Source organism: Mustela nivalis, assembly GCF_964662115.1.
Source record: "Mustela nivalis genome assembly, chromosome: X".
NCBI classification, from domain to species: domain Eukaryota; kingdom Metazoa; phylum Chordata; class Mammalia; order Carnivora; family Mustelidae; genus Mustela; species Mustela nivalis.
In genome coordinates, this window is record NC_139040.1 from 30168854 (window position 1) to 30183390 (window position 14537).

At 44.1% G+C, this 14537-nt stretch overlaps 1 protein-coding gene across 1 annotated transcript in view; it reads right to left on the reverse strand.

Moving 5' to 3' along the window:
* The window catches only part of IL13RA1 (interleukin 13 receptor subunit alpha 1), a 55532-nt gene that overhangs the window by 15840 nt on the left and 25155 nt on the right, over positions 1 to 14537 (reverse strand). The window contains exons 5-10 of the mRNA XM_082716326.1: positions 13798 to 13985; positions 11886 to 12037; positions 5194 to 5241; positions 4777 to 4909; positions 1890 to 1986; positions 56 to 140 (exon numbers count right to left, since the gene is read on the reverse strand). Coding sequence (XP_082572452.1) covers positions 56 to 140; positions 1890 to 1986; positions 4777 to 4909; positions 5194 to 5241; positions 11886 to 12037; positions 13798 to 13985 — 703 coding nt within the window. The remainder of the gene's footprint in view (positions 1 to 55; positions 141 to 1889; positions 1987 to 4776; positions 4910 to 5193; positions 5242 to 11885; positions 12038 to 13797; positions 13986 to 14537) is intronic.

Consider the following 14537-nt stretch of genomic DNA (forward strand, 5'->3'; position numbering starts at 1 on the left):
ATCCCACAGCCTCCCAACAAAACCCAATTTCGAACTTCATGGAATCAGGGCTTACCAGGGTATCATCGTTCTGGTCTCCAAACATTTCTTTAAAAATCTTGCCAGGATCAGGAATTGGAGGGAATATAATGATCTTGAGCCTTTAAGAAAACAGAAGACATTCTGTGGTCAAATCTTCCAACCCCACTTAAAGAAAGCCACATTAAAGGAAGACTTGGACTAAAACATGGTACAGAAGTCATCTATATTGATGACGCAGCCGTGAAGAAATTTCCACAAGAAGCTGAGAAACCAATGTCCTGAGATCACCCAGGATGGGTAGACCAAAGGGGGGCCATGAGGGTAAGCAGATTGCTCATACCCTACCATTGTTAAACCTTTTTTTCCAACTTTATAGAGATATATACTCAACAAATAAAAATTGTATTTGAGATGAATGACATGATGCTTTGATTCATGAAATGAGGACTACAATCAAGTGAAGTAACACGTGTCCATCACCTCACACAGTTATGACTGTGCATGTGTGCATGTGTGCATACATGTATGCATGCAGGTATGCGTGCTCTCCTCCATTATTTAAATAATAGTGCTTTACTCATCATCGACCTGATTGGGGCTCACTGCTTATAATTTCGAAAAAAATAATATTCTGAGAACAGGGTACATTCTTCTTTAATTTTTCTTCCTTCTTCTCCCCCTGTGCATCTTTGCACCTCATAGTACTCGTTGGTGGGCCTACTTCACCTCCTGGGCCTGAAACACTGGTGTAGCCCAGGGCTCAGCCCTTCGCCCTCCGTCCCAGCCGCTGTGCGAGTGCCCTCCTACAGTCTTAGGGCTTCGGGTCTGTTACATGTCGAGGGCTCCCAAAACTCTATCTCCAGCCCAGACCTCTCCCTTGTACTCCAGGTTCATCACACCGCTACCCATTCAACATCTCTACCTGGGTATCTACTTGGCATCTCGAACTTCTGTTCAGACCCGAAGCCCTCACCTTTGCCCTAGAGCCAGCGCTCCTCACAGTCTTCTCTGTCTCAGCAAACGGCTCCGGTGTTCACTCAAGCTGCTGAAGCCCAGAAGCCTGAGCGTTCCTCGAACCCTCAGTCCCCCTATACCTCCACGGATGGATGAGCAGCTGCCAGCAAATGCCCTCAGTTCGACCTTCCAAATACAGCCTGCCTCTGGCCACAGCTTAGTACCTCCACTGCTCACCTCCTAGGTTAGGCCGCCCGTCCCTTGCCTACCTCACACCGCAATGTCACCTCACCGGCCCAGCTGCCACCATCCGTGACCAAGCCAATTCTTCGTTCAGCAACTGCACTGACCTTTTATGACAGTAAAATCAGGTCGTGTCCCTTCCCTGCTTAAAACTCTCCAACGGTGTCCCCATCATGCTTAGGAAAAGAAAAATGTCAACCCCCTGCCACGGCCTACGGGAGCTGGCTGCGCCCACCTCTCCAGCCTCTCTCGCATCGCTCTCTTCCGGCAGGCGCAGAGAACCTTCCCTCAGACATGACCTGCTGATGCTCTCTTTCCCACAGCTTTAAGCAGCAACCTGTTCTGCATTAATACTAGCTAAGTCGCTTAATGAGTAACGTTCTCCATTTCTAAAACTTTGTTCCAAGGGCTACCAACTATCTGTAGCTATAGGAGGCATTTGAAAGAGGAGAATGAACATGGGGCCTACCGATCATTCTAGACGCACACAAAGGGAGCAGCTCCTGAGTGGGGCTGGGGGAAACGAACCCAATTTTCCCCACCAGAAAACGGGCACGATAAGCCCAAAGTGCTCCTGATAGCCGAGGCAAACACCCAATACCCTCCCACAGAGTTGTAACTGGAGCCCCAGGCCAGGAGAAACTGCCAGCTGACCACGGCAGCCGCCTCACCTTTTGAGATAAAGCAGAAGGACGATGATGGCTCCCGCAACGATGACCGGAGTGGCAAGCAACATGCTTATGTAGAACGTGGGGTCAGTATTCTCACCTGGCAAATGGAAAGCAAACATGAAACGTGAGAGAGATCAACCCCTTTTAGAAAAAAAACACCAAGCAACAGTTGGATCAAAAGAGTGAGATCACAGCTCTTTCTGTACTCCACCCAACCAATTTTCCCCAAATCTTTAATCATCTTGTCTTCTGTTCCCTTCTTCATAAACAACACAGTCCTGCTCTAGTGCCTAAAACACCACGGATGAATAAACACCTTGAGAGTTATCCAAAACTCTCTAGTTTCTCTCTAGTGTCAGACACTACATTTAACTCGTTTCAGACACTACGCACAATGTTACATTGGTCAAAAACATCATCTCATTAACAGTGACCACCTTTTCTTATTGGTTCCTTAACTACTATTAGAATATGTAAATCAATCCTAACCACCACTCCTTCTTAACTGAGCATCTACTATATATGTGATACCACCCCAAGGGCTTGTACATATTTGTATCTATGCCATACAGATACATAATAGTATCTCCCACTTCTACAGATGAGAAGGACAAGGCTCAGTGAGGTTCAGTGGCTCGTCCAGAAAAGTTTTGGAAGTGATGCTGTCAAGCCTCAAATCCAACACTGTCTGAAAAGTTCCAGAGCTTTTCATGAACAGCCTTGCTATACCTCACTCACAGAATGCCATGTCTATTTATATGCTCGTCCTTCCCACCAGGGCATGACCACCTAGAAAGCAACATCAGAGCCTAAAGTCATTATGTTAGTCTCTAAGGTGACCCCAAATGATCACAGCCTCCTGATACTTATAGCCTTATGTAATCTCCTCCCCTTGAGGGTGGGCTGGACTGACTGACTGGACTGTAAAGAACTGAAGAGCAGTGTTGATGTCATTTCCAAGATTAGGTTACAAAAGACTGTGATTTCCACATGGGTGTTCCCTCACGCACTCTTGCTTGGGTCACTTACTTGAGCAAGCTAGCTGCCAGTTCATGTGGCAGCCCTGTGGGGAGGCCCCAGGGACAAAAAACCGAAGGAGGCCTCTGCATTAGCTTCCTAGGGCCACTGGAGCAAATCACCACATGCCAGCTAGCCTAAAACAGATGTGTCTTGTCTCACGGTGCCAGAGGCTAGAAGTCCAAAACCAAGGTATCTGCAGGGACATGCTGCCTCTGGAGGCTCTAGAGAAGAACCCCTCCTTGCTTCTTCTTAGCTTCTGCTGGCTCCCTGGAATGGTTGGTGTTCCTTGGCCGCAACTGCATCACCCGACCCTCTGCCTTCCTCCTCACGGGGCCTTTTTCCCTGTCGGTGTTTCTGGGTATCGTGCCTTCTTATGAGGATACGTCATCAGATTTAGGGCCTACTCGGAGACAGTGGGGCCTCATCTTAACTTGCTTACATCTGCAAAAACCCTACTTCCCAATGAAGTCATGTTCATAGGTACAGGAGCTAGGACCCAAATGTACTTTTCCGAGGGATATGATTCATCCTGCCACAGCCTCCATCCAACAGCCAGCAAGGAAGGAATGGAGGCTTTCCAACAACCATATAAGTGAGCCAGGAAGTAGGTTCTCCAGCCCCAGTCAAACCTTCAGATGAGGCTATAGGCCCAGCCAACAGCCTAACTGTAAACCCATGAGAGAACTTGGGCCAGAGGTACGAGGCTAAGCTGGGCCCTGATTCCTGACCTACAGAAACTGTGAGATGGCAAATATGTGTCTTTTAAGCCACCAAATGTTGATGTGCTTTGTTATGCAACAAGACCTAACTCATACAACCATGCCTGGCCCATAGCTTATTTAGTCCCTCAATTAACAGGGAACTACCTACCTCAATAATCTGTTTCTCAATAATCTGTTACAGAGCTATTAGAAAGTTCTTCGGCTGGTCCCATTTTGCCCCATGGAGCCACAAAAAAATAAGCTATTCCCTCTTCTGCCTAACCACCAATATTAGTCCAAATATTAGAATTCAGTGATTGGGATTCCTTGCCCCTAAGCTTTCTTCAGCAACCAGTCCTCCCGAAGTTTTGAAATTCTCTCACATCCTGATAACCCTTTGGGGGATAGAGTCCAGTCTGCCACTGAACCTCCTGCAGGTGGTGCCCAGAATGGAATACCGCACCTTGCAACGTGGCTGGGACACCGCGTCCCCACCCTGTAGCGCTCCCGTCTGGGTGCTGCAACGGCACCACGGCCTATGGCTGCATATGCCTTAGAGGTATATTTAAGCCAATGCGGAGTCACTCTGAGCTTCCCGTTCAATAAAACCCTATGCCCCCACCCCACAATACACACACACACACACGCACGCGCGCACACACACACACACACACACACACACATATACATAAAGCACAGGTCTTTCCGATCCTGCACTTGGGCCTTACACAGTTTGCTCAGTCACTCCATTCATACACAAAACTGTTGTTTTCAAACCTAGACGCAGTTTGATCGCTATTAAACGACACCAAGGTCACTGTTCTATTCTCCACTCTGTCAGCCACAGGCTAGCCCTCTAGCACTGCATAATCTGCAGACTTAATCGTGCCTGCCTTCTGATGTTTTTGTTCAGGTTGTTAAGAAGATGGAGACAGGACAGAAGAGAGAATAACACCTTTTGGATTGTGGATTTCCAGAGAGCTGTACATTATGAATTAAACCTGGGTGATTTGACAGTAATTAAAAGAGAAAACATAGTTCAATTGCAGATATTCTCTGGATGACATTAAGAATGCAGAACAATCCTTTACCCCAATCTATTTTCTGCTTCAGCTTAGTTTCCATGCATCAGTGGTTTAAATTTTAATGAAATCCTGTTCTCTTACCTATACTCATCGCTTGACTCCAATTACTCCAGAGTTTGTCATCCTCATAGCATAACTTGTTTGTTCTGACTCTTATTCTGACTGTATTCAAAGTATCAGGAAGAACACTGGGGACCATGAAACAAATTGTACCCTTAGATATAAAATAAAAACATACAAAGAATGTTACCAGCTTATTCTCTTTCTCTGCTTCTGAATCCTAAATATAATTATCTGCCAAATTCTGTATATGATTAAGACCTGGACTACAGTCAAAATTATCTGACTTTAACTCCTCAAAGAAAAACTGGCAATAATCCACAGAACAAAGGAGTCTGTTTTTCTCAAAGTAGTTCAAATTTAGGCTATGGTTGCCCTGCCCCACCCCCAATTATTCTATGACTTTAAGCCCAAAGAGTTAAAGTTGAATTTACTGACCTCCAGGTTTCCCTCAAATTCTGAATTCTGACATTTGGCCTCTTCAACCTTGAAGACATAAAAAAACAAATGAGTTCAAAATATTCAAGAGACTAATTTATATCATTTAACCATTTCTAACAAGGTCCCCTTTTATCCCATCAAAAGACGACCAGGTACAGTGAAAGAAGGTTGTTTTTTTTTTTTTAATAAGTGGTGCTGGGTCAATTACATATCCATACAGGGGAAAAAAGAATCCTGAACCCTACCTCACACTATTTACGAAGTCCATTCCAGATGGATTGGAGATCTAAATGTGAAAGTTAAAATAAACTGAACAAATAAATACATAAATACAGCAAGATTTTAGAAGAAAATGTAGAACATCTTCATGACCTTAAAGCATATTTCTTAAATAAAACAAAAAAATATTAACCCTAAAGAAAAATCTGTTATAAAGTCATCGATATTAAAATTGCAAACTTCTTCTGTTCATCAAAGATACCCTATTAAGGAAATTTTAAAAAGTCATGTATGGAGTGACAGAAATTATTTGCAATTCCTGACAAAGGACTTGCATATATACATATCATATAATATATCCTTATATTTACATATAATAAGTACACACATATATACATAGATCCCACCAACTAATAAGGAAAAGACAGACAACCCAGCAGAAAAACTGGCAAAGGATTTGAACAGGCATTTCTCAAGAGAGTATTCAAATCCCTAAAGAACAGGGGCAAAAGTGCTCAACTTCATTAGTCATCAGGGAAATGCAAATTAAATCCACAAGATAACAATACACACACCTACCAGACAATACCGAGTGTTGCTGAGAATGTGAAGCATCTAGCACTCTCAATGTCGGCTCTTAGTAGTGTAAATTGGCACAGCCATTTGGGAAAAGTCTTATTATCTACTAGAGAGATCCTAGGTAAGCCGCTGAGCCACACACGCCCACCAGAAATGTATGCACGCGCACACCAAGAGACAAGCTGGCAATGTTCATAGACTCTATTCATAAAGCCCCAAGCTGGAAACTATGCTCATGTCCACCAGAGGGAAAATGAAGAAATCAAATGTGTTATGTATCGACATGATGGAATGAATGCAATGAGAACCAAACACTGACAGCTACAGGCAACAAAATCTGTGACTCTTGTAAACATACCATTGAGTGAAAGAAGGCAGACACACACGAAAAGTAAATTCTGGGGGCGCCTGGGTGGCTCAGTAGGTTAAGCAGCTGCCTTTTGCTCAGGTCATGATCTCAGGGTCCTGGGATCGTGGGATCAAGGCCCCAAATCAGGCTCCCTGCTCAGCAGGAAGTCTGCCCCTCACCTGCACTTGTGTGCGTGTGCTCTCTCTAAAGCAAATAGAATATTTTTAAAAAGTAAATTCTGTACAATTCATTTATATGAAGTTTACAAAGAGGCAACAAAATTAATCTATGGGATTAGAAGTCCAGGTAATAATTGTCCTTTGGGAGGGTAGTGACCAAAAGGAGTCATAATGGGGCTTCTAAGGTGCTGATTACATAAGAGAAATGACATTTGCAAAAATCACTTATGAAAAATCATTGAGCTCTACATAACAACTCATGTGATTTTTCTATTGGACACTATACATCAATTAAAAGTTAAAAAAAAAAAAAACCACAGTGGTGCCTGAGTGGCTCAGGTCACGATCCTAGGGCCCCAGCATAAGGCTCCCTGCTCAGTGGGGAGCCTGCTTCTCCCTCTCCCTCTGCCCCTGTTCCTGTCTCTCTCACACATGCTAACAAATAAAACCTTAAAAAAAAAAGTAAAAAAAAAAAAAACAGTCTCCCTTGTTTAGAGTATAATATATCAAACACAATTGGGTTAGAGAAAAGACAATATAGAGCAAAATTCTCCTTCACACAATTTAAGTCATTTGCTGTCTGATGGAAAGAGAAAGATCCGTTCCTAAAATGCAATTATTTTAAAACTGGAGCAAAAAAAAATCAACACATGAAAATCTGTTGCTTAATATAAATAGTCTACTTCTGGCCAACAGATTATACGAAAAGATGTTCAACATCACTAATCATCAGAGAAATGCAAATCAAAACCACAATGAGGTATCACCTCATACCTATAAGAATGGCCATCACCATCGAAAAGGTAGGAGACAACGAATGCTGGCAAAGGTGTGGAGGGAAGGAAACCCTCATAGGCCTGTTGGTGGGAATGTGAACAGGTGCAGCCACGATGGAAAATAGTACGGAGCTTCCTCAAAAGGTTAAAAATAGAAATACCAGCATAGGGAAGAGAGTCAGTAATACTGTGATAACACTATATGGTGACAGATGGTGTCGCCTAGGGCGAGCACTGAGAAATGTAAGGAATTGTTGAAAAAATATGTTGTATACCGTATCTCAATTATACTTCAATTTAAAAAATACCATATGACTCAGTAATTCTACTACTGGGTCTCTATCTGAAGAAAATGGAGGCACCTGGGCAGCTCAGTCAGTGAAGCCTCTGACTCTTGGTTTCAGCTTCAAGGTCATGATCTCAACAGTCATGGGATAGAGCCCCGCATCAGTGGGGAGTCTGCTTGAGATTCTCTCCCTCTGACTCTCCCCTTACACACGTGCTTTCTCTCTAAAATAAATAAATAAATTGGGGGGCGTGGGGGGGAGAAAATGAAAACACTAATTCGAAAAGTTACATGCATCCCTGGGGCTCCTGGATGGCTCAGTTGGTTAAGCGTCCAACTCTTGAGTTCAGCTCAGGTCATGATCTCAGGGTTGTGAGATCGAGCCCTGGGTCAGGCTCTGTGCTGCGTGTGGAGGCTGCTTGGGATTCTCTCTCTCTCTCTGCCCCCTGCCCCAGCTCACGTGCTCTAACAACAACAAGAAACTATAAAAGGAAGAAGAAGAGGAGAAGATACAAGATACATACACCCCTATGCTTGCTTCAGCATTCGTCAGTTATTTACAATAGCCAAAATATGGAAGTAACCCAAGTGTGCACTGAAAGATGAATAATAAAGAAAATGTGATACACACACACACACACAGACACACACACACAGAATGGAATATCTAATCCAACTGTGGCGAAGAAGGAGATCCTACCATTTGTGACAACATGGATGCAACTCAAAACACTGTAATTAAGTGAAGTAAGTCAGGGAAACACACTGTATAACCTCACTTAAATGTGGGATCTAAAATGAGCTCACAGAGGCAGAGAGAAGAATGGTGGCTGTCAGGGGCTGGGCGACTGTGGGAAATGGGGAGGTGTTGGGCAAAGGGTACAAACTTCTACTTCTAAGTTCTGGGGATCGAATGTACAGTGTGGTGATTATAGTTAATAATACCACATTGTATACTTGAAATCCGCTAAGTAAGTAGATCTTCAGTGTTCTCACCATTTAAAAAGGGGTAACTGTAACTTTGTGACGTGCCGGGTGAGTTAGTTAACATGACTGTGGTCATCACCTCACAAGGGGAATGTACATTGAGTCATCATGTTGTACACCTAGAAAATAATCACACTGTACAGCCCAAATATATATGGTTTTTACTTGTCAATCGTACTTCAAAAAAGCTGGAACCAATGGTCAACTTCTGTCAAAGAGTCGTTCAAACACGGGACGAAGACCAGAGCACACGGCTATGACTTTTGACCTTGCATGTTACTAAGTGGTTCCTAGCGGCATCTGTGAAGAGCGGAAAGGCAAACTAAATGATGACGAGCATCCTATCGACACTTTGTATGGGGCACAGGAAAAGCCACTTGGGAATCAGAGACCTGCTGGGGAATCCCAAGGGCCAGCCACCACTTGAGGGACCTGGTTGCAGTTTCATGTCCCCTCCTCCGGGCCATCTCCCAGATGCACATACGTTCCAAAATTGGCAAATCACTGTGTAAAATGGAAGGTCTGAGCTCTTGTTCAAACGTAAGTTCCCTCGCATAGTTTAGCAGCTGCTCAGATAACTCTGTGAGAAAAGGAAAACAGGAGCACAGAGGACCAAGTGGATAATCTGGGCAGAAGGGGCGTGGTCAAAGATAGGTCGTTCCTTGCTTTGTGATTGTCACTAGCCAGCTCTGACCCCAAACCCCATGTGATGGCACCACTTCCTGTCCCGGCCTACTTCCCCCTCTTAACTACAACATCAGGCAAAATGATTCCTCAAAAATCTTGCAAAAAGTGGGGGGGAAAGGTCTCAAAATCAGCGAGCACACAAAAAGCTGATGACATTTTAGGAGAGGAAGCAGCTGGTGAACATCTGCTAGGACAAAGAACATTCAATCCAAATGTGTCAACAGAGTTCACTCCAAATAGACTACGGTTCTGATTTAGGAGGATAAATGCCATAGTATGTACCTTCTCTTCAGTGCATTAGTTTGTTTAAAAAAAAAAGGTAATTCAACAAGAATTTCCTTTTTTTTTTAAGGATTTTATTTATTTGTTTATTGGACAGAGAGAGAGAAGAGAAAGAGAGCGAGAGAGGGAACATAAGCAGAGGGAGTGGGAGAGGGAGAAGCAGGCTTCCCGCTGAGCAGGGAAACCCATGCGGGGCTCAATCTCAGGACCCCAGATCATAACCTGAGCTGAAGGCAGACGCTTAACGACTGAGCCACCTAGACACCTCTCAACAAGAATTTCTTAAGTGAGGACTATGCACGTGGTGTTCTCCAAGTTTAATACAAGACCAACCTTTGAATACAGAAAGACCAACTTATCAGCTGTGTGGCCCATAGCAAGTTACTTTACCTCTCTGAGCCTTAGTTTCTCAATAAAATATAGGTCAGAGGAGAACCATTTCATGGACTATTACATGCTATTGTACAAGAAGTACCAAGCAGAGTATCTGTGTAGTCCATCATGAACACTTCATAAGTGACAGCTGACACAGTTAAGAGGGTGAACTGAGGTCACATGACCCCCAGTGTCAGGGACACAAGCTTTGGAGTCAGACTTGGTGAAATCTTGACTCGACCACTTAACTTAGGAGTAAACCTCTGAGATTGCATACTTCCCTCCTGTGAAACGGGGATAAAATCACAGGCCCTAGGTCCTCAGGGTTACGGTGAGCACTGCGGGAGGCAGCTGAGACAAGGTGCTTATGAAAATGCCCACTCCCCAGTCCTCACTCCCGCACATGAGCCACGATAAGCAGGAGCTGCACAAAGTTACCACCGCCGAACTCATCCCTCCAGGAGCTCTATTTTTAGCCAGGAGACAAGGCCTCCCCATGTGATCCGGGGAACCAGCAGGACATAATTCAGTGCCAGATGAGTAATACAAGCAGCCTGTGTCTGAGGATTTCGGACAGAAGAGAGCAGTAAAGGCCAGAGCAGTCACTCTGGCAGCTGACTTCGCTGTAAACCCCAGCCTCACCTTCTTCCCACTCGGAAGCCCTCTGCTTTCTCCCTTTGCAGTACCATATGGGGACTCTGGCTCCTGGTATGGGTAACGATTATTCTATTTCAGCAGATTCATCTCCAAATGCCCAGAAAAGCTCTGGTCAGCTGTGGACCTGGGCACTCCCTCTGGGGTTACAGCCTGTCAACACTGGCTTATTTTAGTAAGTATTTTGAAACTCCCACAGTGAGATGAAACAACTGGACCGAGAAATCTGTCCATGTGTGAGATGCGGGGCTCCTTTCAAAGCCAATATAAAACCCTTGGTCTTGAACTTCTACAACTCCAGTGCAGCCGGGGCCCAGGGCCGCTGGCATGCCCATGACCAGCATAGCCCCTGTGGTCTTGAGGCGCCACTTAATGGAAACCTCACTCCTCGGGAACCATGGTATTGAAATCTGGGCAAAGTTTTTGGGTTGAATCAACAAAACCCCACTTGGCTAGTTGTTCAGACAGAAGCGTTGGGGGTCCGAGGGTGTGACCGCTACTGCAAAGTGGAATGATGAGACTGATGCCGCAAGGTCCCACCGTATCCTGTTACGTATCCTATCCCAGGTGCCCACGGGGACCTCTAATCAGTACGTTTTGTACTCGATTCCCAGCGGCGCAAATTTACAGAATCCAGCAATGGCGGACTACCCAGATTTGGCAACTCTAGTTGCCACAAACTCCAAGACCAGGGAACGGCCACACTAGAGCCTTGAAGAATCTACCAGGTTGGACCCCAGCCTCCTGCTTACACGTCTTTCCCTACTCGATTTTGGCCACACCAGTCTTTCTGTTTCTCACGTGTGCCAAGCTCGTTCGTACACATGGCTAGCCCCTGCTTGTCGCTCTGGTCTTATCTCAAACGTCGTCACTTCGGATGATCGCGTTCCCTCAGGCCCTCCCGTCATGCTACTACATGACCCATCTGACTTTCTTCAGAGCATTCATACCCTGAAATTAGCTTGCTCATTTATACACTTATTTCCTAGTAGGTAAGCTTCACGGGAAAAACAGACCTTTTCATCAGGGTCACGTGAACACTAAATAGTGCCTGGCATGTAGCAGATATGTAATGAAAAGCTGTTTAGCAAATGAACTGATGAACGGCTTGAATCATACAGCCAATGCTCTTACCACAGACCCTCAGACCTTCCACCGTGCCCTATTCCAGATGAGAAATTTCATCATCACCATCGTCATCATCGGGTGACATATCTAAGAGCTACCTTTCACGATGTCTCCATTTACTACCCTGGAAGAAATTCAAGTGAAAGAAAAATGCCCCCAATAAAATCAACTAGATAGGAAAAACTTACATAGAAAATATCATTCGTCTCAGTTTGGCTGTTATTGACTTCTACTTGATAAGATAAGCATCTGCTGTTAAAATTCTGTGGATTCTTCCACTGCACATACAAGTTGCCATTTTGGAAGAACAGACGTTTAATATGTGGGGGATCAGGTTTCACTGAAAGACAGAAATGGAAGAACACAAATTAGTGCCCAGAATATTTTTTTTTAAGATTTTATTTATTTGACAGAGAGCGAGAGACAGCGAGAGATGTAACACAAGCAGGGGGAATGGGAGAGGGAGAAGCAGGCTTCCCACAAGCAGAGAGCCTGAAGCCTGATGTGGGGCTTGATCCCAAGATCCTGGAATCATGACCTGAGCCATAGGCAGATGCTTAATGACAGAGCCACTCAGGTGCCCCGCACCCAGAATATTTTTGATAAGGTTCATATCACCATAAATAAGCTTATTTTAAATTATCTCATAAAGTGGATCCAAAGAACATCTTTGGGGTGTCTGGCAGATGACGTGAACTCTGACCTGCAACCATCCGGTTAGAACACGGCTGGGGTATAATTAGGACATCCAGCTGTGACACAGAGAATAAAGAAAAGAAGCACTTGGGGCCAGATGTGTATCTACATAATGGATCATGAGGGGCCCCAGGGGTTTCCCCAGCTGCCACTCACTTGCATCAATCCAAGACCACAATTATAACATTAGTCTAGTCTCTGTCACGTACTGCAACATGGACAAACCTTGAGGACATTATTCTACGTGAAACAAGCCCATCACAAAGGGGAAAACACTGCAGGATTCCACCCATGAGGTATCTAAAGTGGTCAGAATCATAGAAGCAGAAAAGAGAAAGCTGCTTACCAAGCAAGGGCTGGGGGAGGGGAAATTAGTATTTAGGGGGCATTGAGTTTCAGTTTTAAAAGATGAGAACGTTCTAGAGATCTACCACACAACAATGTGAATAGACTTCACATTACTGAACTGTACACTTAGAAATAGTTACAATGGGAGTTACCACAACCTCACTCCCCTGGCCTTCGGTCCACACTTAGAAGTCACCTGCATGACTGTCTGAAGGTGTGGTGAATAGCACTCTGCTCCCAGACTTGGGGACTTTTGTCAATTCATGGTTATGTGCCCCTGAATTTTCTGTATACTTAACCAGAATCTGCACTCCCTGGTGGGATCTTAAAGCAAATAAATAAACACGATGCTTACAGTAGTAGTTTGCTTTAGAGATTTACAAAATACTTACATATCTCACATCATTTGGGACTTTGGACAGTCCTTTGAGGTCAGGAGGGACTATGGACCCTGTTTTACAGATGAGGAAACACTTAAAGAGAGTTTATATGCTTTTTCCAAAACGAACTTCTATGAGCTCAAGCAGATACTGTGTTTTCAAGTTGAGGCCTCTTTCTAAATGGCCAGCACTTGGCTGCGTTGGCTGTTCTGAGCAGTCGGGGCCTACGCCACCCCGCACATTAGCTAGTTTGAATATCACTTCTGATCGCTCCTTCTCCAGTCAAAGCCCTTTTTCAACTAAGAGAAAGATTATTCAGTAATCATATTTCATTTTATTCTGCAGCATCATCCTCTCGAGTATCACCAGTAAAAGAGAACAGAACTTAAGAGTCCAAGAGCCCAGCTCTGGTCTTGGTTCTACAACTGACTGTGCGTTTGAAGTCTCAGCACACTCAGTAGCAAACGAGAGCAAAGCATGTGGCATATATACTCAATAATATTAGAATTTCCAAGGCTGCCACTTAAAAAAAATCAAATAAAGATATACATAAATACAGTCCTTTTTTCTGGGAAAATCTTAAAACCAAAATCATTCCTTTTTTATTCTCTATACTGACTGTTCAAAAGATATAACACTTTTACTCACACTGTTGTACAGGGTTTCTAAAACTTACCATGAGAAGTTAAAGGCACTATATTGAAGGATGGTCTAATTTTTCCTGCATTATCCTTAACCACTATTTGGACACTGTGTTGCTCAAAATTGGAATCCTTCAAATTAGTCAGAGCAAAGGAACAACCAATGTGTTGACCTTCCCTATAGATGTCTTCACACTGAAGAATTTTTCCCAGGCTGCTGTGCCTGCAAGATATAATGAGACAACCTTCTGGATTATTTTTAACAAGGTGTTCATAAAACAAAGGCAGACATTTTTTTCCTTTAAACAGCTGAAGAGGACCGTGAAAGGCAACATTTGCAATATAGAAAGATAGCTCTTCTTAAAACCCTCTTTTATAACGTGGCTCCATTTCATACTCTAGCAAGAAATGAATGCTCCTTTATGATGAACACTGGTACTTTCTTCTTCTTCTTTTTTTTTTTTTAAAGTAATCTCTACACCCAACGTGGGACTCGAACTCAAGACCCTGAGATCAAGAGTCACCCAAGCCACACGCCAAACACTTGTTCATTTGTTTGTTCATTCTTTTTTTTTTCTTTTTTCTTTTTTTTTCAAGATTTTGTTCATTTGTCAGAGGTGCTTTGTCAGAGGAAGAGACAGAGAGAGCACAAGTAGGGGGAGCAGCAGGCAGACAGAGAAGCAGGCTCCCTACTCTAACGTGGGATTCGATCCCAGTACCTGGAGATCATGACCTGAGCCAAAGGCAGACGCTTAACCAACTGAGCCAGCCACGT